General features: G+C 36.9%; 1 protein-coding gene across 6 annotated transcripts in view; it reads right to left on the bottom strand.

The window, feature by feature from the left end:
• inpp4aa (inositol polyphosphate-4-phosphatase type I Aa) overlaps positions 1-24,616 on the bottom strand; it is a 149,911-nt gene that overhangs the window by 109,480 nt on the left and 15,815 nt on the right. For all 6 annotated transcript variants that reach the window (XR_015498949.1, XR_015498948.1, XM_087267027.1 and 3 more), the window contains 3 exon segments: positions 4,775-4,974; positions 3,286-3,330; positions 2,685-2,803 (listed from right to left, as the gene is read on the bottom strand). Coding sequence is in view for 4 of the 6 variants with exons in the window: in XM_087267027.1 (XP_087123153.1) it covers positions 2,685-2,803; positions 3,286-3,330; positions 4,775-4,874 (264 nt within the window). In the remaining 2 variants the exon portion in view is untranslated.

Here is a 24,616-nt window from a genome sequence, read left to right as displayed (position 1 = left end):
AATGGAAAGTTCAACTTTTTTTTGATAATTATTGATCTACTCAGTCCAGAGGTTCATTTAACACTGGTTTCGTTGCGATTGAGTTAAAAACCAGGGACTAGTTTGCAAAAGTAGGTTTTGTTTATATTGATGGTTTTTTAATGAACGGTGTGAGTGACAGCAGTGGGTTTAGTGTCAAACTGTTCAGTATGAGCAGACCTATCATATGATATGTAGATTAAGTGTATTTGTGAAATAGTGTTTAAATGAAGCACATTTACTTTATTTTTAAGCCATTTGGCATGTTTTTAGGACTATTTTTGCTATTATAGCGCCACCTATGGTTTGATCTTCACAAAATTTTGCAAGTTTCTTCTCATTGATATGGCACATGTGTTCACCAATTTCTGTGATGTTGTGAGTTTTCCTTATTGGTTTACAGGCATGTAGGTTCGTGTGGACACGCCCCTTTTGTAAATTAGCCTGTTACAGCTAGCCAAAGTGAAAAGTTCAACTTTTTTTTGATAATTATTGATCTACACAGTCCAGAGATTCCAGCAACACTGGTTTCGTTGCGATTGTGTGAAAAACCAGGGACTAGTTCGCAAAAGTAGGTTTTTCCTTTATTGATGCATATTTAACGAACGGTGTAAGTGACAGCAGTGGTTTTAGTGTCAAACTGTTCGGTATGAGCAGGCCTGTCATATGGTATGTATTTTGTGTGGTTTTGCAAAAGGTTGTGTGATACACAACCCATTACACCTTAAATTTGCGTAAAATCGCCCCCTAGTGGCCGATTTCTTTCAAAATACTTACAGACCTCTAGGTCCATAAGTCGAACATACCCAGCGAGTTTCGTTTCGATCGCTCATCGTTAACCTTGCTAAATGGCTGCACAATTTTAATTGGCTAATGGCAGCCATGTTTTTTGAGATGTGTCATTGTCCTTATAAGATGTCGTGGCAAACTGGTCAAAGACACTGCATGCCAAATTTCAAGCTGATCGGACTAACGGTTGTAAGGTTAGGGTCATTTTATGGTTTTTAAGCTTTATAGCGCCATCATGTGGCCAAAGTCTGCTGTTTTTGCACTGTCACCTCAAATTGAGCTTATACATGTGTGTACCAAGTTTGGTGATGATATCTCATTCCGTTCAAAAGTTATAGCTCCGATTAGCATTTAGCTTTAATTAGCATCGAACAATGTTGTGTACTGTTTCGCGTGAGAATAAAAATGTCAACTTTTTTTTGATAATTATTGATATTCAGTGTCCAGAAAATATTTGAGAGCAGGTTTGGTTTAGATTGAGTGAAAAACCTAGGACTAGTTCGCAAAAGTTGGTTTCGGACAAATCGCGATGTAGCGGGAAAACGGTGCGTCGTAGAGCAAAAATTTCTGCTATACACTTTTGTTCAGGTTAACCCAAGGATTCAAAAAATGTAAAGTTTTTGAGTCTACGACAAACGGTGAACGTATAGCGGCCAAAAATGTCCAAAAAGTGTTTTTTTGGCGCCATAGCGCCACCTATGGTCTGATTTGGCTGATCTTTGGCCAGAACGTAGTGTACCGGGGTACTACGATCTGGCCAAGTTTCAGCTCTCTCGGCCTTACGGTTTGGTCTGGGCAATAGTGACTTCGGCAGAATAATAATAATAATAATAATAATAAAAATCTTAACAAAAACAATAGGGTTTCAGCGCTTCGCGCTTGACCCCCTAATAATAAAAATCTTAACAAAAACAATAGGGTTTCAGCGCTTCGCGCTTGACCCCCTAATAATAAAAATCTTAACAAAAACAATAGGGTTTCAGCGCTTCGCGCTTGACCCCCTAATAATAATAAATAATAATAATAATAATAATAATAATAATAAAAAAAAATACTACTACTACTACTACTAATAATAATAATAATAATACATATTAATAATAATTAAAAAAAAATAATAATAACAATAATAATAATAAAATAATAATAATAATGATGATGATGATGGTGATGATAATAATAATAATAATAATAATAATAATAATAATAATAATAATAATAATAATAATTCCTTAAATTTATATAGCGCTTTTCTGGGCACTCAAAGTGCTTTACACAATGGGGAGAATCTCCTCATCCACCACCAGTGTGCAGCATCCACCTGTATTACGCCAGACCACACACCAGCTAACTGGTGGAGAGGAGACAGAGTGATGACGCCAATTATGATATGGGGAGGGTTAGGAGGCCATGATGGACAAAGGCCAAGAGGGCAAAGTCCAGGATGCTGGGGTTAAACCCCTACTCTTTTCGAAGGACATCCTGGGATTTTTACCGACCACAGAGAGTCGGTTTAACGTCTCATCTGAAAGACGGCGCTCACTGAGCAGTATATAGTTCCCATCAATATACTGGGGCGTTAGGACCCACACAGAACGCAGGTTGATCAACGTCTGCTGGCCTCACTAACACCACTTCCGGCAGCAACATAGCTTTCCCATGTGGTCTCCCATCCAAGTACTGACCAGGCGCAGCCCTGCTTAGCTTCAGTGGGCGACCATGTGAGAGTTGCAGAGATCTAGCTGGCGGAAAGTCATAGATGGTGTCAATGATGCTCAGGAAGATTGGATTGTTGATGTAATCATCATGGTACATGCTCAGAAGCAAGGTAGTATCATTGTACATTTTATATCAAGTCTTCATGTTTCCCTCCTCACCTCTATGATCTCCGTCTGTGCATGTTTGGTCCAGAATGCCTGTGGAGGAGTGGTGCAGCTCACAGCTACAAAACTACTGGGCTTACGATCCAGCGATGGGGTGACCAGCTCACTGCATGCTGTGGGAAGAAGGAGAACAATTCAGTAAGTCAAATGATTATGAGATGAGTGATTTAGCTGTGATTGTACTCCTATGACAAGTCAAATCTACCGTATAAACAAATAACTGTAGGTGGCGAACTGTAATCAACAAGACGTTCCGTCATGGAAAAAGTAATATAACTGTCAGAGAGCACCTGACAAAACCCAGCGCACACAGTACTATGAACATATCTGATTTGACGGCACACAGATAAGCTGCATAAATGTTTATTGCTTATGAGGTAAAAGGGTATGGCTGATGAACTGTTTATTTCCTTCACAAATACAGTAGGCTGTGCACTGCTAGTGTATGAAGCCAAAAAAGGTGGAAGAACATGAGAGGATGGACTCGAGAGGTAAACATCTCGTGAATGAGTGGACACCAGCTTTGGTGGCATAATATTACTGACAGGAGCTTCAGTGTGATCTCTTTATGATTGACGGAAGTGCTGTTACTCACCCAGACTGAACTCAAGCACTGGCTCATCAGGATCCTGGCTGTTTCCTGAACACAACGTAAACACATAAAATTAACCTCATTAAGAAAGCCTTTTACTAGATTATAAGCTAATTATGTTGTGGTATGGACCCACTTTATTTTAATGTACAATTTGTTCTATAAACAAACTATTAATTAAAGTTTAGCTCAAACTACCAATTAGCTGCATATAAATAGTTAGTAAGGTAGTAGTTGGGTTAACGCCCCATTCACACGGGGCTTTAGCGTCAACGCTTGACTGAAGGCGTGTCTGAAGTTGGGGCTGAAGCGATCGTCATAGAAGCGTCAGCCAATGAAATTCAGTCAGCAATAGGCCACTGTCTAGATGGTGTATTTGCATACTCTGGCTGTTTCTCAATTCCAAGAACGCAGAGGCCGGGCGGAATGTGTAAAAAAGTCGTTATCATATGGACAAGTCTAAAAAAAAAGGCTTGTTCCAAAGAGCCGACCCCGCAACCATACGGGACTAAGGCCAAAGAGGAAGAAGAGAGCTGTTCAGAAACGCTGGGTGAAACGCTAGTGTGGACGTGGATTGTTTTGATTCTAAAACGCCGTTTTAAAACTAAAACGTACTAGTGTAAACGGGGCCTAAAATCACAATCAGAAGCAACTGATGACTGCATGCTTCAATGGGGTTACAGTATATACAGCTGTCATATATAAAAACTCTATGTCACAATGTTTTTTAGCAAAATTCAAGATTTTATCACGATTCTTTGTGATTTTGCTTTTACAAGTTGTCCGAGCAGTACAGCCAAACACATTTCATTAGTTTAAAACAAACCATTACAAGGCAACAAAATATATTAAAAAAAGACAGTATATTGAGGCAGAGGCGCCAGAATTGCACCAAATACAATGAGCACTGTAGCAAAATACACCAACATTTCAAAAGCAGACGGTAAAGATATTTTAATGAGCCACAATCAAGAAATGTCATATCACACACCCCTACGTGTCTGCTTAAACATGTTTCAATCAGTCAATTCCAAAGTTCAAATGGTTTAAATGGAGTTCATGTTAACATTTTTTTGTGATGAGGACATACAGTGTGCATTATTAGTGTTATACTGGTCAGCAAGGTAGCCCAGGTACACATTATCTAGTTCACTAGAGTTAAACCAGTCAGAAAAGTAGCCAAGGCACACATAGTCTAGTACACTAGTGCTAAGCCATTCAGCAAGGTATTTTTTATTTGCAAAATTTAACCGTAAAAAATCAAAGGCAAAAAAAGTATGCGCCAGTAGTGTAGTGGTTGGTGCGTCAACACATTCACACAGGTGCTTACGGCAACTCGAATTCAATTCCCGCCTCACAGTCCTATGCCGATCCTTCCACTCTCTCTGCTCCCCATGCTCTCGTGTCAATACTCTATACTGTTCTCTCCATTAAAGGTGAAAACCCCGAAAAATAATTATGATAACTAAATCAGAAGTAAATTATTCCTCACCTGTGAGTGCCAACCCCATCATCTCAGAAGACAAATCAAATGTGTTAGCTCTGTACACAGACCAGGGCCTGTGGCGGGGACTGCGCTCTCTTCCCGCCATCTTGGCTCCAGTCACCAATAGGACTAGCTCTTACAATCCCACTTTGTGTTAAAGGTTTTTCCAGTAATCCAGGTTCTGTTTCAGTCTAAAAGTTCTGAATCTAAAAGGAGACAGAAAAGGGGACAAAAGAAGATGAGTCAGTATTTGCGTCACAAACTGTCTGGAGACTCAAGAATCTGTAGATCCTGAGGCTGTTAACCTGAGACAACCAAACAATAAGACCTGTGTTTGATCTCAAGATGTTGTAGGCATGCATGCAAGTGCATTATTTATACGGTTTCATAGGAGGGCATTTATAATTGAACACACGCAATGACAAAACCGCAATCAGAGAGAGTAAGTGCCAGAGAACTGTCTTATGTTTATAGCTGGATAATTTATGACTGAAAGGAAATGGTTCACAAGCAGGATGTTGTTGGAATATGCTAAAGAGGATTTCCAATGACGTTAAAACCTTAGACCAGGGGTCACCAAACTTGTTCCTGGAGGGCCGGTGTCCTGCAGATTTTAACTCCAACCCTAATCAAACACACCTGAACAAGCTAATCAAGGTATACTTAAAACAACCAGGCAGGTGTGTTAAGGCTAGTTGGAGCTAAACTCTGGAGGGACACCGGTGACCCTTGCCTTAGACATTTAGTTTACACAATTATAGACACAATCATTTGATAAATGAAGGCATATGAGCTGTGAACAAAATTAATAACAAATACCTCAAATAAGAACGATACATTACTGTATTTTTTTATATTTGTTAACACTAGTTAATGGAAATAAAGTTGCTCAGTGTTAGTTCATGTTTACTTTGTGCATTACCTAATGTTATTACACAGCTGTCTGGAATAATTGATGCTGATTGGTCAGTGGTGACATTCGAAGGTATGTTATTCCGAGATAACAACCACTAAGGCCCATACAGGTTCTTTGAATCTCCGTGACTGTCAGTGAACACGTTCAAATGCGTATATTTACATCCACATTCATACAGTATGTATCTGCTTGTCTGTTACGCTGCGTTTTTTCACTGTTTAGTGCAACTTATGACTGAATAATAGGCAAGTTAGTGTATACTCCATTAACTGTTTTTGTTTCTATCAGCTTTGCGGTAAATAAAAAACTATTCAACTATTACAGCTCAGAACAATGTTTTGTGGCAAGTAGCTATGTAATAAGCAGGATAAAGTATAACTAGGACAGTTGTTTTTAGGGAATTAAGTCCTTCAGTGTTATACAATGTCTTTAATTTGTGAATAATTTGTGAATAAAGCACCATTTCCATCCATTGAGTCAAACTTGTCAATTAACTGTCAAACTAAAAATGGAAAGGATAAAACTGAATAAAAAAAAATGGACTTTCCTGCAGTAGGAGAAGGCACCTTGGACACTTTCTTTTACAATAAACTATTTGTTTAACTATTAAGAGAACAATAACAAAATGCAATAAATGTACAGTGTTTCCTCTAGGATTATTTCCAGCTGTGACGGCAGGCCTTATTTACACATATCTACCAACCTGTGGCGTTATTATTTCAATAGCAAATGTCGTGAGCGCAGTATTATAAGTGGAGATTGCATTTATGTAATAGCCTACGAGCATGCGGATTCCTCTGCTCGTGCACAAAACTTCTTGCAGGCCCCCTCAAATATAAGCTACTTCAAGTGCGCGCAGATCTTCTTGTGCGCTATCAAATAAACACTGTTGAAGTGCGATGTAGTGCGTTTATGTAACGTGTTTCCAGCATTTATTAGATTTGCTAGGAATATTTATGAATGTCTTCAATAGACCTGCAGAGCAGCATTAATGCACCCTAAAGTAAAGTGAAACGGCTATACGTCATATTTGCTGCCTCACGCATCACGCACCAGTCAGTCAGCACGTCACATTAAAGTGTTAAACAAATGACGCACATGACTACCACGGTTGCAGAAAAGTTCACACTGTTATAATTAACTTCCCCTTCAATACGTTTTGGTGTGATTATCACCTATTAAAAAAAATGTTTTGAACGAGAAGCTGTAATGTAGCCATGGCAGGATGAATTTTGGCGTGACGCCCCGCCATGGAAGAATAAATGTAGCGGAAACCATGATGTATGGTGGGTTTTGAAGGAGCGAGATCGTTCTTTGGGAGCGTAGATGCTCATGACAGGTCTTTAATGACTGACTTTAGATAAGGGATTTTCGAATGAACAAAACAACATTTCAGATGTTTTACAATGTGGTCGATCCATCGATTTGTCCATTAATGCCATCCCATCACACATTCGCACCCGTTTTATTTAATATTTGATCCGTTAAAACAGAAACAAAAAAAATAAATAAATTCAACAAATCATCACACATAATTTGTTGATGACCATACTAAAATATATTTGTTAAATATGTTTCCATCATAGTTTATGCAATTTTTTTAACGGTGTAAAAAGTTTATCCACTTTAGTAGTGCATATTAGGCTTGGGCAGTATCCAAATTTTGATACCTTCAAACCTTCTCCCTATTGTACGTCAGTATACAGTATTACCGTGAATAATAAATAATAATTACCTAAGACTACATAATTGTTGTGCATGTTATTTTGTTGAGCAAAATAACATGCACAACAATATTAACAACTTTTATTAGCAACAATTTATTAGCAACTTTAGGTTCGAGGTATTTCCATCTCTCACGGTCACCATTTTGTTGCACAATTTGAAAATTGCCTCGTCTGTATTTACCGCCTCTCCTTTCTCATTTAGTTGAAACCTGAAATACTGCCAAACTGCAGAAGTTGTGTTTTTTCGAGACCAGGGGCCTGTTTCAGTAAGGAGGTTTAAATAACTCAGAGTTTAAACTTGAAACTATAAAACCTGCTCCTGACCAGGTTAGGTTCACAGAGTAAGTTACCACAGTAACTGACTCCGAGTTAAAGTTACCTCTCTTTTAGAAACAGGTTTGACTTACCCTGCTTTCTCGAGTTTGACAAACCTGCCATTTTGAAACGGAAAACCCAGAGTTTCTCTCATTTCAGGGTTAAAATACTCTGAGTTTTCACTTAACCTCCTTTCTGAAACAGGCCCCAGGTCACATGTGGCCCGTTTCCACTGAGTGGTACGGTACGGTACAGTTTGGTACGCTTTTATGGTCGTTTCCACTGTCAAAAAGCGTACCGAACTGAACCGTACCACTTTTTTAAACTTTTTCGAAAGGTTACAAAACATGAGCAAGGGTACCAAAAGGTGGAGCTAGACGTGCAGCTGAAAGCTGATTAGTTAAAAAGATACGTCACAAGCTTGTGGAGCTAGACAGAATGAAAACAAAGGAACCGCCATGTTCTGATACACAGCCAAGACATTACATGGAAATTCTATATGCGTATAATAACGAGCCATGGATGACCTGAGCTCAAACAAACCTGTCATGGTCTTGATGAACAGCCACAAAGCCAAGAAGAAAAAAATCTGCCATGTGCTGTTGTTGCTTTACGAGCCCGTCTAAAAGTGCGAGCGGTTTTCGCTTTCTTCCGGGAGCTTGTGATCGCATCTATATTCATATAAAGAACTTGAGCTGATGATAATGACGTGCGCGTGATTATTGAAGTGTCGCCATCATCTGATCCATTTGGATAGAAAAGGACAAACGTGAGAGTGAAGCGCGAAAAAAAAGAAAAGCCCGACCCGTACCGACCCGAACTGTACCAGTCAATGGAAACGAACCATTGGTCCGCGGCTCACCATTTTTCCCCAGCTCTCTCTTTCTCCTCCATGCTGTCCCGTGATGATAACCACACATACACATTTTTAGCCATTAAATAAATTCTATTTAATATTTAACCCTGGTCTCTAAATAGATGCATTGTTAACAGTGCTGAAACTGAAAACGTTGCTTTTTTAAGATTTCGCAAAATACCATATTACCGTATTACTGCCCAAGCCTAGGGCATACGTATACATTTTTTAAAGCTCATTTTCAACATTTCTTCTTGGAATTGCATCATGCCAACTCCATTAAAAGATTTGGTAACACTATGTTAATGGTCCATTTGAGTATTAGTAGACTGTATGCTTAATATCTGTTAATACTGCTCCTTTAACAGACATTTAACTGACTATAAGAAACTTTGCAAGTACATGTCAACTTACACTAACCCTCACCCTAACCCTAACAGTCCACTTATAATATAATGAGAACTAGTTGACATGTAGATGCAATGTAACTTAAATTCAACAAACGGACCATCAATATAAAGTGTACCAAAGATTTTCAATGCTTCAGTTTGTGATCTAATAGCACAGAGTATTACAAAAGTCTGTAGTAGCCGTAGTACAACGCAATCCTGACATAGAGAGCAGAAGGCTGAATGAGAATGCAAATACGCTGCATCAGTGGCGGATGGAGGGTTTTTGGCTGCGGCGAAGGCAAAGCAGCAGGTAGTGGGCAGCAGTCTGGGGCTGAACGGCTAATTCTGACTCAAGCTCTATCATTTACAAAACCAACAACCCTATCCATCTGCCTCTTATAGTCCGGCACATATCACTAGATACAGATCACAACACGTTTATCATAATGTGTTAAGTGAAATCAAAGACAGAAATGGTCATCATCAGAATAGTCATCATATTGCCTGCAGTTAAAGAGCTCCATAATCCATCTCAAGAGATATTGTAATTACCGCACTCTTATTAGCCTTGACATTTCACGGATATTAAACACCAGTCACTGCACCGGTTCATAATTCCCGAGGATTTTTCACAGGCCTCATTCAGGCTTCATGCATGTTTAGGTTGTCTAGAATGCAATTATGGGAAACGCACCAATTTGATACGCATTCCCTCAGATGAAAGTTACTTCGGTAAGAAGTTTGTTGATGTCAATTAAAAGTTGTCTCTCAAAAAATATATTTCTAACATTCTCAAAAATAGGTCAAAAGCCGATAGATCCAGATCCCCGTATAGCAGTTCTAGGCATTACTGATTTCGAGATTGCTAAAAACAGTACTGAACAAAATATAGTTCCATTTGTCTGTCTACTAGCACGAAGATTAATATTATTACACTGGAAACAGAAAGCCGCTCCTACATATACACATCTTATGAGAGATGTAATGAAACATATGGAACTAGAGAAAATCAGATTCTCCCTAAAAAAGAAAGAAGACAAATTCTATAAAATCTGGCAACCTTTCATGGCTTACTTTAAAGACAAAAATTCGACAGGAAATAGTCAAATTGAAGAGGATTAGACCAATTAAGTTTAAAAACAGAAGAGTATTATTATTTTATTTGAACTTTTCTTTACTCTTATTTATTATTTAATATTGTGTTTATTATTTGTTTCCTTTTTGTAATTTCAATTCAAATTTATTTATTTTTATTATTATTTTTTTTGTATTATTATTATTTTTTGTATTAATCGATTATTACTATATTTATATATGGATTAATTGTATATTACATGCTTTATTGCCAATTGTGGTGTGAATGTTTGCTAGTCTAAAGATGTAAGTTGTTGTGTTATAAAATCAAAAAAACAATAAAGTTATTTTAAAAAAAAGTTGTCTCTCAGCCTGAAGATGAATCATTCAAGCATTACAACAGGTCAAACTATTTTTACTTTTCTTTTGGTTAGATGTTTTGACAGGTGATGTTAAAAGGTTATGACTAGGCCCACAAAGGTTACAATAGTTTTGGATTTTTCATTAGTTTTGACTATTTCGTTTTGACTTTTCTGTTTTCAAATTCGGTAAGTTTTAATTTGTTTTTAGAGGCAGATTTACTAGGTTTCATTAGTTTCTATATTTTGAAATTGCTTGGTTTTACTTTAGTTTTTATTAGTTTCAGTATTAGTTAGGGCTGCTCAATTTTGGGAAAAATCCTAATCACGATTATTTTGGTCATAATTGTAATCACAATTATTCCAAACGATTATTAGTTGTAGTCAAAATTATTAGCGCTCCTGAGAATTATTATTATTTTTTTTATAAATATTTCCCTAATTATGTTTAACAGATCAAGGAGTTTTAACAGTATTTCCTCTAATTTTTTTTTCTTCTGGAGAAAGGCTTATTTGTTTTGTTTTGGCTAGAATAAAAGCAGATTTGAATATTTTGAAACCTCTTTTAAGGTCAATATTATAAGCCCCTTTAGGCAATATATATTTTTGATTGTCGGCAGAAGAAACTCCTGTTATACAATGACTTGCCTAATTACCCTAATTAAGCTTTTGAATCACACTTTGAATTTGAATGCTTGTATTTAAAAAATATCTAGTCTAATATTATGTGCTGTCATCATAGCAAAGATAAAACAAATCAGTTATTAGAAATGAGTTATTAAAACTATTGTGTTAAGAAATGTATTGAAAAAAAATCTTCTTTCCATTAAACAGAAATTGGGGAGGAAAAGGGTTGCTAACAGGCCCGGATTGACTAATCAGGAGGACCGGGAAAATTCCCGTTGGGCCGGTCTGTTTTCTGGCAGCGAGGGCCGGTGTCCCTAGCTGCTTGCACTCTCAGCAGTCGCACTTTTTAAAAAAAAAATTTTTATTTATTTGACCATAGCCTCACTATTTTTATTCATTATTTTGCTGCAGCTCCGCACTTTTTATTTATTTTCTCGCAGCCCCGTGAGCAAAATGCAGCCTGCAGGTTAATGATGACATAACTATTGTTCGACCCCAAACAGCGGCACCTTAGTGAATATAAGAATTCGAATAATTAATATTAATGAATATTACACCTGCTCAATGAAAATCAGATGATTCACTACATTAATAAATCTGACATAAATTGATCAGAAACCTAGAAAGGGGAGAAAAAGATTAAGTCATCAATAGACAAATTATTAACAATAGCGCCATTGTGGTCCAGTGGTCAGCACGTTGCGTTACCACATTGCAGGATCCGAGTTCGATCCTTACCTATCTCATTGAATTTATTATTTATTTTTTTGCATTTTTATTGTTAAGACATAAATACTGTTTGGGTTGTTGAACATTTCAACTTCTAAAGCAGCTGTTTTCTTGAAAAATACGTGATTGTGTCATTAGAAACTGAATTCGAAATATTTTAATATAGTCAGTCGTGAACTGAGGTGAGCCGGTCTAAGGCTTGAAACTCCAGGGCTGAAAAGGAGTCCCACTCCGGCCCTGGTTGCTAATATTCAGGAGGGCTAATAATTCTGACTACAACTGCATATATAAAGTTATTTTCCACTCTGCAAAAATAAATAAATACAATAGAATAAAAATATGAAACAAACTGTGCTTTAAGCATCTTCACTGTAAGAAAAACACTTTAGCTACAAAAGTCTTCAGTCAAGAGCAGCAACCCTCATTATTACAAAATGAGGGTTAATATGAATAATCACTAAACACCTATTTGTTTTGACACCTATTTGACCGTTAAGCGCTCACGTTAAGATGACTTTAGATGTCTGCGCTCTCCTCGTCACAGTGTGCGAATGAGACCAAGTGCAGACCGCATGCTTCTGACTGTCTGCGCGCCACACACACATAAGCATGCGGTCTTAAGCACTTTTAAGAGTAACTAGCGAGGAGAACTGGAAAGGGGGCGGTAAATAATGGAATAATCGTTTATCTTGATTAATGATTTTACATAATCGTTAGAAGCCAAAATCGAAATCGAAATTGGATTTTCAATTAATTGCACAGCCCTAGTATTAGTTTTAGTTTTTTTTTCTAAATGAGGATATTTTTTAGGCGCAAGATTCAAAATCAACAGGATAAATATTGTATAATAAAAACTTAACCATGAATTTTTTTAAACTTATTCAGAGAACACAACACTATCATCCACCACAACCATCTACCCATCCTAAAATTTAAATACAACAGCCCACAAGATAGCAGCCTGAAGTACAATATGTGTGCAAGGCTGCTCTGAGGTTAGATCCACAGTAGTAATGGGAAGTTCACATATTTAACGCGAATGTTGGGACTCAACATTATGTTAGTCAACAATAGTAATTTAAGTCAGTTAAAACATCATTATGATCTTAAAAATGTCTTACAGTAAAGTTTTGCAACCCAACTGAAGCATCATTCACTTATTTAAATTCAATTACGATCTTCTCTCATGAAATAAACTTACATTTTTCACCAGATCCTCTCATTTAGGCCCTTGGTTTACCAGCGCTGCAGTTGTTCAAGTTTAGTTCCCTCACAGCAGGCTGCCATGTGTTGTTTGTGTTTGGTTTAATGAATCCCGCATGCGCAGTATTACTGGTTAACCGCTACTCAAATTTAATCTCAGTGTAGTGTTACTGTTCTAATAGGTGTATATTGGATTATTTCGAGTTAGAGGAGGGTATTAGTTAAAGGTATTAGTATTAGCTTGTTAAAAAGTAAGTAGTTTGTGGATAAGTGCTTACTGAAGACGTGAATCGTTTTAAATGATTCAGTTCGATTTGGTGAACTAATTCAACCAGTTCACTTAGAAGATCCGGTTAAAAAGATTCGTTCACGATGCGATACAGAGATAAAACCCATTATTGGGCACAAATGTGTTAAAGTAATAGGTTTAAGCCTCTGGTTTTAATGCTGTCACCGTGCTGCTGTCATGTCCATTTGCTGTTTTTGCCACGCGAGCAACAGTGAGGATGACTGGAGGAGAAACTGCTTGGTCTGGCCAAATGGCAGCAGGAATCCGCTTGTTAAGTGGTGACGTGTTCGTGACGTATGTAATACTGTTTCCGGGTCCAAGCCGCCATTCGTTTGATTGGAACAATCATTCGTTTATGATCACGTTTTATTCCTATCACACATTAAAGTGAATTTTATATAAAATCGTAGTGTTAAAATTTATTACTTTCTGACCATCGGATATTAGGCATGGACATATGTATTGCGATCGTGATTTTTGAACTTATTAAAATGCTTTGTAAACGTTTATTATTACCATTTCATGAGTCTCCCCATTCAGTTTAATAGAGCGATTGGACCCGGAAGCCGCTTCGCGTGACGTCACACTTAACAAGCGGATACAGACTCTGAGGTGCTACGTATCTGGGTCAAACACCAGCAGCGCGATTTACATTTACTTCTAAAAGGCTTACAGCAAGCTTTTGTATTAAAGACAACAAGCTTATGTATTATTACAAAGATGAGGATTTTGCTATAATTTTAATTTCAGTTAGTTTTGTATGTACACAATACAGCTTCAGTTAAATTCTACTTTTAAAAAAATCTTGTTTTTAATTTTATTTCATTTATCAACAATTATTTCAAGTTTTTGTTTTTTCGTTTGTTTTCGTTAACTATAATAACCTTGGTTGTTAGACTGTTTAACTTTTTGTGCTCGTGTTTATATAGGCCTATTATTTTGTGCAACGTTTGTATATTTACAGTTTACAAACCATAATGGCAGTCACGAGCCACTGGCATTGTCATAATGGGGGGGTCGTGGGCTGAAATGTTTATAACCCCTGGCATAAGTCATTTTAATTGCTTCCCAAGTACTTACAAACAGCTTACTAAAAAACATCCAAATAAGCTAGTTAATAGTCAATATGTGTTTGCTGAAGTGAAGTGTTACCATGAATTCATATACAGTACACATGTCCCAGGACTGAATAATTAAATAAGAAAGTTAGATTTTTAGATTTTAAACTGCTCCTTTAAAAGGGATAGTTCACCCAAAAATAATCATTTACTGTCATCATTACCCATCACTTGCTCCTTGTGACCACGGAGAGTGACACATACAACTGAAGGCAAGATCCACAATGCAGGTGTATTCATTGTCAGGCAAGCAATGGTCAATACAGGTTCAAACGGGTATGTGAAGACGGTCCAGAATCGTAATCATTAACAGGCGAAAGGTCAAAAGGCAGGTGGCAGGCAAAGACAAGGATGCTAACAAGGCTAAGGTCAGTACACAGGATAACAAGACTAGGAAACGCGTTGTAGTGCTACTTACAGTAAACAAGGCTTGGCAAAGTGAATAGGTGAGTGTGTAGCTTAAATAGTGTGTGCAATCAGTTTCTGAAAATCCTCAGGTGGTGCAAGTAATCAGTCTAGATGAGGAAGCATGTGTGAGTGTGACCGGAGTGCATGTATGAAAAATGTAGTCCAGAAATGGCGGATTTGTAGTCCATGGTTATTGAGAGTGAAATCCAGTGACCTTATGAAAGACGATCGCTGGTAATCATGACACTCCTAACATATGAGTTTCTTTATTATTGAACACAAAAGAAGATATTTTGAAGCATGCTAGTAGCTGGCACACTTCGTCTTCTAAGGTATTTTTATTTCTCCTATGGGTGACACCAACCTGCACTCTTCAAAATATCATCTATTTTTTGTGAAACACAAGAAAGAAACAGGGGGCGGCATGGTGGCTCAGTGGTTAGCATTGTCACCTCACAGCAAAAAGGTTGTTGGGTAAGTTGTCATTTCTGTGTCGAGTTTGCATATTCTCCTCATGTTCGCGTGGGTTTCCTCCGGGTGTTTTAGTTAGGTGAATTGGATAAACTGAACTGGCCACAGTGTATGAATGCATGTGTGAATGAGAGTGCATGGGAGTTTCCCAGTACTGGGTTGTCGCTGGAAGGCCATCCGCTGCGTAAAACATATGATGAAATCGTTGGAAGTTCATTCAGCTATGGCGACCATGATAAATCAGAGACTAAGCCGAAGGAAATTGATTGAATACATGAAGAAAGAAACTCATTAAGGCAGGGGTGCCCACACTTGGGGTGTCCTGCAAAGTTTAGTTCCAACCCAATCAGACACACCTGGGCTAGCTAATCAAACTCTTGTTAGGCTTTCTAGAAACATCCTTGCAGGTGTGTTGAGGCAAGTTGGAGGTCAAATTGGCAGGACACCGATCCTCCAGGGCCGAGTTCGAACACCACTGTGTTAAGGTTTAAAACCATATGAGGTGAAATAAACAACACATAATTGTTTTAGACTCACAGAATAATTGACATTTATAGCAGAATATAAAGCATATTTTCTGTGAGAAAAATAACTAGTCAGATTCAAGCATGAAAACTGCTTGTTCAATTATCAGGAAGTGGAAGCCAACACTGTCTCAAAAGTGCCATGCACTCAACTCTCTTTGTATAAAAATGACTTGTGAGAGAAGCAGTTTAGGAGAACTAGAGTATCAATTTAGTGGCTTTAATTCCTATTTATTTGTGCGATCTCATTCTTACATTTTAGTATGATTTGATCATCCCTCAATGAGGGGTAGGATAAGGGGTAAGTCTGTCAAGATATCAAATTTTTGTTGTACGATATATTACACAACAGTTTATTGTGATAAACCATATTGTTGTCCTTTTAAAATCAATTTATGCCGCTCATTATATAATGCAAGTATGAACATAATAGCACCATAATGGAAGTACACTCTTTTAAACAACAGATAATATTGTATTCTTGAGAATATTTAGTAGAATTATAGCAACTTTAATAATTCAGCATTGGAATCAGAATGTGAAAACGTACAGTTGAAGTCAGAATTATTAGCCCCCCCTGAATTATTAGTGCCCATCTATTTTTCCCTACTTTCTGTTTAACAGAGATTTCTTTCAGCATATATCTAAACATAATAGTTTTAATAACTCATCTCTAATAACTGATTTATTTTATCTTTGCCATGATGACAGTAAATAATATTTGACTAAATATTCTCTAGATAATATTCTCTATTCTCTTAACATTCTCTCAATATATGAATAGATAATCTCACTTCTGCAGATTTATAGGCCCTCCAGAAACTTGTGTTTAGTGAATGAACGTCACTTCGTGGTTTCATCCTAAAGAGGGAAGAAATCACTTTCCCGAACGCTCGCACTCAATCTGCCCCGTTGGTGGAATGAACTCCCTAACTGCATCAGAACGGCAGAGTCACTCGCTGTCTTCAAGAAACGACTAAAAACTCAACTATTTAGTCTCCACTTCACTTCCTAATCTGCAATTGCCTCTCTGGATATACCACTAACTGTACCCAAAAAAAAAAAAAAATCTTAAATTACTAATGCTTTCCTTCTTAGACTTTACACACCTGAAACTTGCCTACAGCACTTATTCATTGTTGCTCTTATAGTGGTGTAAATTGCTTCCTTGTCCTCATTTGTAAGTCGCTTTGGATAAAAGCATCTGCTAAATGACTAAATGTAAATGTAGATATTTTTCAAGACTCTTCTATACAGCTTAAAGTGACATTTAAAGGCTTAACTAGGTTAATTAGGTTAACTAGGCAGGATAGGGTAATAAGGCAAGTTATTGCATAATGATGGATTGTTCTGTAGACTATCAGAAAAAAAAAATCAGGCTTAAAGGGGCTAATAATTTTGACCTTAAAAGAGTGCTTAAAAAATTAAAAACTGTTTTTATTCCAGCCAAAATAAAATAAATAAGACTTTCTCCAGAAGAAAAAATATTATCAGACTGTGAACATTTCCTTCCGTTAAACATCATTTGGTAAATATATAAAAAAATAATAATAATAAAATGGGGGCTAATAATTCTGACTTCAACTGTACATATCTTGAACAAATACATGCAAAATCTTAACAAAAAATGCAAGACCAAGAACTAGGAAAAAAGTTAAATGTAACAGTCGAGAAAAAATATAGCTTAAAGGGGCTAATAATTTTGTCCTGAAAAGAGTGTTTAAAAAATTAAAAACTGTTTTTATTCCAGCCAAAATAAAATAAATAAGACTTTCTTAAGAAGAAAAAAATATTATCAGACTGTGAACATTTCCTTCCGTTAAACATCATTTGGTAAATATACAAAAAAATAATAATAATAAAATGGGGGCTAATAATTCTGACTTCAACTGTACATATCCTGAACAAATACATGCAAAATCTTAACAAAAAGTGCAAGACCAAGAACTAGGAAAAAAGTCAAATGTAACACAGTCGAGAAAAAATATAGCTTAAAGGGGTATAATTTTGTCCCAAAAACGGTGTTTAAAAATGTCAAAAACTGCTTTTATTCTAGCACAAATAAAATAAAATAGACTTTCTCCAGAAGAAAAAATATTATCAGACATACTGTGAAAATTTCATTGCTCTGTTATACATTGTTTGGAAAATATTTGAAAAAGAAGAAAAAGAAATTGAAAGCGGGCTAATAATTCTGACTTCACCTGTATCATGTCAAAACAAACTTTTATTTTGGATGCGATTAATAGAAATAGGTACTTTTCTCACAGTAAAATAAATTAATTTCCTAGTGAGATCAGGCTGGTGAAACACACCACACAAACTAGCTTGCAAGAGCCTCACCGATAGCCAGACACTTTCTATCAGCCGACCATCAGGTTAGTGCGTCTCAGCGCACACACACACCTTCAGCGCCACTCTAAACTGTCAGCTGTCAGTCGGCAATACACTCCAGCCCCTGTCACAACCACATCCTGACCTTTTGCTTAATCAGGAAGTGTGAGTGACTTTCCTCTCAGCTGAGCCTTCTGGGTCTGCCAGTGAGCGGACACTTTCTGAGCATCAGCAAAGCTGGTTATACACGCTACACACTTGCAAATTCAGGCCTGATAATCAACATCACTGTTACTTGGGTAACTAACTAAGATGTTACATACAACCAGCATGAATGCAGTGCCTAATAAGACACTCAGTAGCCCTATGATATTTTTGTGAATGTAAATCCGAGTTTTTGTTATCAGAAGAGAAGAGTCTTTTGGATTCAATTAAAATGGAAATCTAGAAATATCTGGCAGAAAAAAAAAAATCAATACCAAAGGATCTAAAGTCTTACATAATTACAGCTATTTCAGCGTTTCTGAAACTAAAAGAGGAACAGAGGTGGGAAATATTAGAGGAGGTGGATTCCGAATGTGTTTCATAGAACTCTTTTCTATATCTAAAGATTTACAGATTACAGATTTGAATGAGAATAATCTTAAGAACTACTAACAATTAGACAGCGTTTAAGAGTACTAGAAAGTGTGAGAATACTGAAAATGGTTTATGATGATCTGCATTGCAGTAGAATATAAAACCAATCCATCAAATGTTTTGTAAGAGAATGCATTAAGTAAATAACAGAAGAAATGGCGGTTCTTTTGGTGTGGAGATCTGCAGTGTAAACATACAAGATAAAGGAAATGTGACATCTTTATTCATTTAAAAAAGCTTTTTTATGTTATTCAGACGTGAGGTATTACATTAATCAAAATAATGATAAAGATAAATTTATAAAAGTTACAAAGTATGTTTGGAATAAAAGATGTTATATTAAAATGTCTATTTATCAAATAATATTTATTTAAAACATTTTAATATACAATAAAAATTTGAGATTTGGGATTTTACAAAAATATTAGGAAGCACAACTGTAATAAATCAGCATTGATGCTAGAACATTGAGAATATTAGAAAGATTTCAGATGGATCACTGAAGACCAGCCTAAAGTCTGAACATTTTATTTTGGCAACATAAGAAGCCTGTTTTTCTTCATTAAAACTGTATTTAGGGCTCCGCGAAATTTGAAGAATCTGACTTTCAGCATTTTACAATTTAAATATAATTTCCCCAGACATGCTCAATAATGTTCATGTCTGGTGACTGGGCTGGCCAATCCTGAAACACCTTGATCTTCTTTGCGTTCAGGAACTTTGATGTGGACGCCGAATTATGAGGAGCGCTATCCTGCTAAAGAATTTGTCCTCTCCAGTGGTTTGTAATGTAATGGGCGGCACAAATGTTTTGATTTTGCGATATAAATATCATTTCACCAGATGATTTGAATAGCTCTTTTTGAAAAGATTTAATTCATTCAGACTGGGATGATCAAGGCTTATTCTATGCAGTGCATCAGCATTATTTACACGCAGAAATAAATAAATAAATAAATAGTGCTTTATGGTTTTCTGGGGAGTCTATCAGAATTTAAATAGAGATATTGAACACTCAAATGCAAAATAACACGGTCATCATTATATAAATAATAAAAAAATACATTTTATAATATATTTTGTTTTAATCCAAAGTATATTATCTAATCCAGCGATGTGACTATTGCATATACACACATTGCGATATCGGTGCACAAACAATATATTGTTCAGCCCTAAATGTAGTGGTAATCATGTAATGCACAGGTGTCAAACTCAGTTCCAAAAGGGCCGCAGCTCTGCACAGTTTAGTTCCAACCCTAGTTAAACACAGCTGATCAAACTAATTGAGTCCTTCAGGCTTGTTTGAAACCTACAGGTAAGTGTGTTGGAGCAGGGTTGGAACTAAACTGTGCAGGGCTTCGGCCCTCCAGAAATTGAGTTTGACACCCCTGATGTAATGCAAGTTAGTGGTGACACTTACTTTAGGAGTGGTGCTGCTGTGCAATATGCTGGACTAAATAAATAGTCATATTCAAGTCAAGCCGAGCATTATTGTCATTGCGCTACATGTGTGGACATACAGGGGAACGAAATGTCATGTCTCGCAGAACCACAGGGCTACATCAAAAAACAATTCTAAATATGAACACAACACTGAATGCAAGAGCCACTTTCAATACATGACTAACCTCCCAGAGCGGTAATCTTACTATTAATACATACACTATAAATACCTTAACCATACACATAACCCAAAACAGACTAAACAAGTTCTTTTACATAAGACAGAACAATAATGTGCTATTTATTTAGCATGAGTTGTTTAAAGTTGAAGAAAACAATGATGTGTGTTATATATTTACAGGTAAATATTGTTGATTTTCTCATTATGCCCCATTAGTTACTATGTGGTGTTGGAAAACACACCATTTACGGTAATACTTTCTCATCATTTAGATGACCACAATCTTACACGCCACAACAGGTATGCAGATAGAAGTGTGCATAGCATTCAAGTACAATGTTTACATTTAGCACTTTATTTAGCTTTATTTTGCATTGGGCCTGTAATTATTAGAAATGTTTTAAAAATTACCTCAGTATTTATTAGGAATGCCACGATTCTCAATATAATTTTGAACCGTACGCTATGACCTCCACGGTTCAATGCTCGCTCTTGAATTGTGGTTTTCTCGGTTTTGCGTTGAAATATTTGGTGTGCGTTTTATATCACCTCGAATTGAAAGTGTGTGCCTCTAAATCCAAGAGCTGAGGTAAGGAAACTCCTCCCCGCGAGTAAATATCCAATCACTATGCTGTAAAGTTAGGGGGTGCTTGGCTATCATTCCACACTTTAACATGGTGAGCGGTGGTGAAGTGAGACTGAGGCAACAGTAAAAGGAAGCGCCGGCAAAGTGAGGTATCAGTACAAGAAAGCGCCGGCGTCTTTCAAATCTGCGGTGTGAGGATATTTCGGCTTTGCCGTTAAGTATAATGCCAATAAAAGAAAAAATGTTGAACAAAAAATAACTGTGTGCAAGCATTGTTTTACATGTATAACTATGACTGCACATCTGCAGCGCCATCACCCAGCAATACCACTGTCTGAAGGCAGAATAGCAGAGATAGTAACCTAGACTAGATAGACCTCCAAATAGAAACAATCCCTCGCTGAATCTTTCAAGCAAACATACCCAACTGGTTACAAGAGTCACATAAAAATAACAAAGGCAGTGCGGGTGTTTATTGCTTAAGATTTGCAGCTGTTTTCAAGTGGTGCTCCCTGCAGAGCCATTTGGGCGAGCTGAGATCCAGCGAGGGGGAGCTTGAGCTTGAGCTCCACCTTTTTTGCACTTCTTCTACGAGTGATGTCACTGAGGGTAGGGTTAGGGGTGGGGTTGATGTACGCATTAAAACAGCTTACAGGAGGAGGAGCGATAGCTCATGCTCCCCCTCGCTGGAGCTCAGCTCTCCTCAAATGGCTCTGCAGCGAGCACCCTCTCGCTGTTTTTGGTGATGGGAGATGTGGGCTTTTGTCATTTTATAAAAGAACTTGATCCACGTTACAGACTACAGTCTCGTATTTTTTCAGCACTGAGATAATTAAGATGGTTTATTTATGTTTATTTAAGTACAAATATGTTTATTTGAAATGGCCAATTAATCTTTATTAACTTCACATGTTTGTTTATTTTCAAACTTATGTAAAAATCTTATGTGTTCCCCAGTTAGTACATGGGCTACCAGCAGCTGTGAGATTTCAGTGTTCATTTTTTTATACAATACACTAGGAACTAGTTTTACTTAAAAGCCAAGAAAAGTACACAAAATGAGTACTGCAATATATCGTTTAAATTTTTTTCTCCTTAACCTCTTAAGCAGGTCGCACACCAGAAGCGCCGCGACACGGTGCGCACAAGACAGTTTAAAGTATCGCACACCAGACGCGCACATTCGAATGATATTTAACATGAAACTAATCAGATGGCGCTCTGTGGCGCGGCTGAAAAATTAACTGCGCCCTGAGCCGTGGCCAGGCGCCGCCGACAGCCGCCGACTTGCGGCGCCGGTGTGTGTATCCTGATAGAAACCTATGTTTAGAATTCTAAAATGCATGATGCTGCGTGGCGCTGCGCGGCACGCCGCCAAGCAGCGCTTCTGACGTGCGACCTGCTTTACTGTTCCTATTGCCCATAGAATAAAAAAAAAGCCATGAGAACTGAACCAAACACCGTGTTAAAAAACCGAGGTATGTACTGAGCCGTGGGATAACTGTATTGTTGCATGCCTAGTAAATACATTCTCAAAAAGTTCTAAATAAAATGAGAAATATAATTACATATGAACGAGTAGATCGAGTATATACTTTAAAATGTAAAAACAAGGAACCTTTCAACTTGGTCAATAGATTGTTGAAGTCAAAATCATTCATCTGCCCTGCCTGTGAATTTTTTAACCAAATGCTGATTAACAAAACAAGGAATTTAATAATTCAAGGTTAATAATGCAGGGGTACAATACCTGACAAAAGTCTTGTCGCCTACTGTTTTAGAAACACATAATAACTTGACTTCTTATTGATCGGAAGTGGCTTAAATGTAAGGCAAAAGCGTCTGGATTACACTTATTTTACCAAAATAAAATATGATCATGCCTTGATTTTTAATTATTTAATTAGCAAAGTAAGGTCTGACTTTGCTCAGACAAAAGTTTTGTCACTTAACAGAAATAATGTACAGAATATAATGTCATGCTGTCAAATAATTTATAAGTCATCTAGATTGGCAAAGAAAGCATACTTGCAGGACTCCCAGAGTTCATCAAGATTCTTTGGATTCATCTTCAATGCCTCCTCCTTCATCTTATCCCAGACAAACTCAATAAAGTTTATGTCTGGTGACTGGGCTGGCCAATCCTGGAGCACCTTGACCTTCTTTGCTTTCAGGAACTTTGATCTGGAGGAGTATGAGAAGGAGCTCCATCCTGCTGAAGAGTTTGCCCTTTCCTTTGGTTTGCAATGTAATGGGCAGCACAAATGTCTTGATACCTCAGGCTGGTGATGTTGCCATCCACTCTGCAGATCTCTCGCACGCCCCCCATACTGAATGTAACCCCAAACCATGATTTTTCCTTATTCAAACTTGACTGATTTCTGTGAGAATCTTGGGTCCATGCAGGTTCAAATGGGTCTTCTGCAGTATTTGTGATGATTGGGATGCAGTTCAACAGATGATTCATCTGAGAAATCTACCTTCTGCCATTTTTCCAAATGATATAGAAGTCAAGTTATTATGTGTTGCTCTTACAACGACAAGACTTTAGTCAGGTAGTGTAAAAAACAATTCAAATGTCTATTTTTTTTTTTACATTTACAAAAGACACTATATTGTAACATCCATCTTTATCAGGATATGGCAACTTATATCCTGATATGAGATTTGTTTCATATTACCCAGCCCTATATTTCAGAGTTAAATTAATGAATGCATTAAAAATAAAAGTGCATCAGGTGTTACATGAAGGTTTAGTGAGGCAAAACAAATCAGTTTTTGTAAAAAAATAAACCTGATTAACAACATTATTACCTGTAATCCATAGCCTCAGGCAAATTAGGGAAGTCAGAGTTTCTTTTTCAAACTGGTTGTTTCGGATAGTTTGGCTCGTTCAAATCACCAATTTATGTAATCACCCAATGGCTTAGAAAAACACCCAATAATAATACAAAATGTGGATGTTTTAAATCTATTAATAATATAAATGAATAAACTACTCTTCATCAACTCACCTTTGACATAAACCATATGAAGCCATCAAAACTATCAGTTTGCCCCTTAAGTTTAGTTAATGCATGGATACTGTACTGCAGGGATTCTCAACCGGTGGGCCGCGGCCCACTATTGGGCCTCAGCGATCCTGCAGGTGCGCCGCGAGATGAAAATGAACTTTATACTGTAAATATTTGATTTCATTATTAAATACGATTAGTGTAATGGCATTTCCCGTTTTCTGTTTTTTATTTCTTCGGACTTGGTGCAAAAAGAGTCACACTGTAAAATACAGACTTAATGCTGGCGGCACTTCCAACCGCTGCACGCCAACTAGGACTACATGCACAGCTGTATAAACTAAACCATCAAAAAAAGAACCATTATATATATCTATATATATATATATATGTGTGTGTGTGTGTGTGTATATATATATATATATATATATATATATATATATATATATATATATATATATATATATATATATATATATATATATATATATATATATATATATATATATATATATATATATATATATAGAAGAAGAAAAAAAATGTCAGATGTGGGCCTATAAAAACTTTTTGGAGAATGAGATGGGCCCTGAAGTGAAAAAGGTTGAGAACCCCTGCTGTACTGTATATGTTCTTCAGT

Source organism: Danio rerio, chromosome 9 (genome assembly GCF_052040795.2).
Source record: "Danio rerio strain M-AB ecotype USA chromosome 9, GRCz13ab, whole genome shotgun sequence".
Taxonomy (NCBI): Eukaryota; Metazoa; Chordata; class Actinopteri; order Cypriniformes; family Danionidae; genus Danio; species Danio rerio.
Note: the sequence above shows the minus strand (reverse complement) of the source record. Positions and strands in the feature narration are given on the sequence as shown.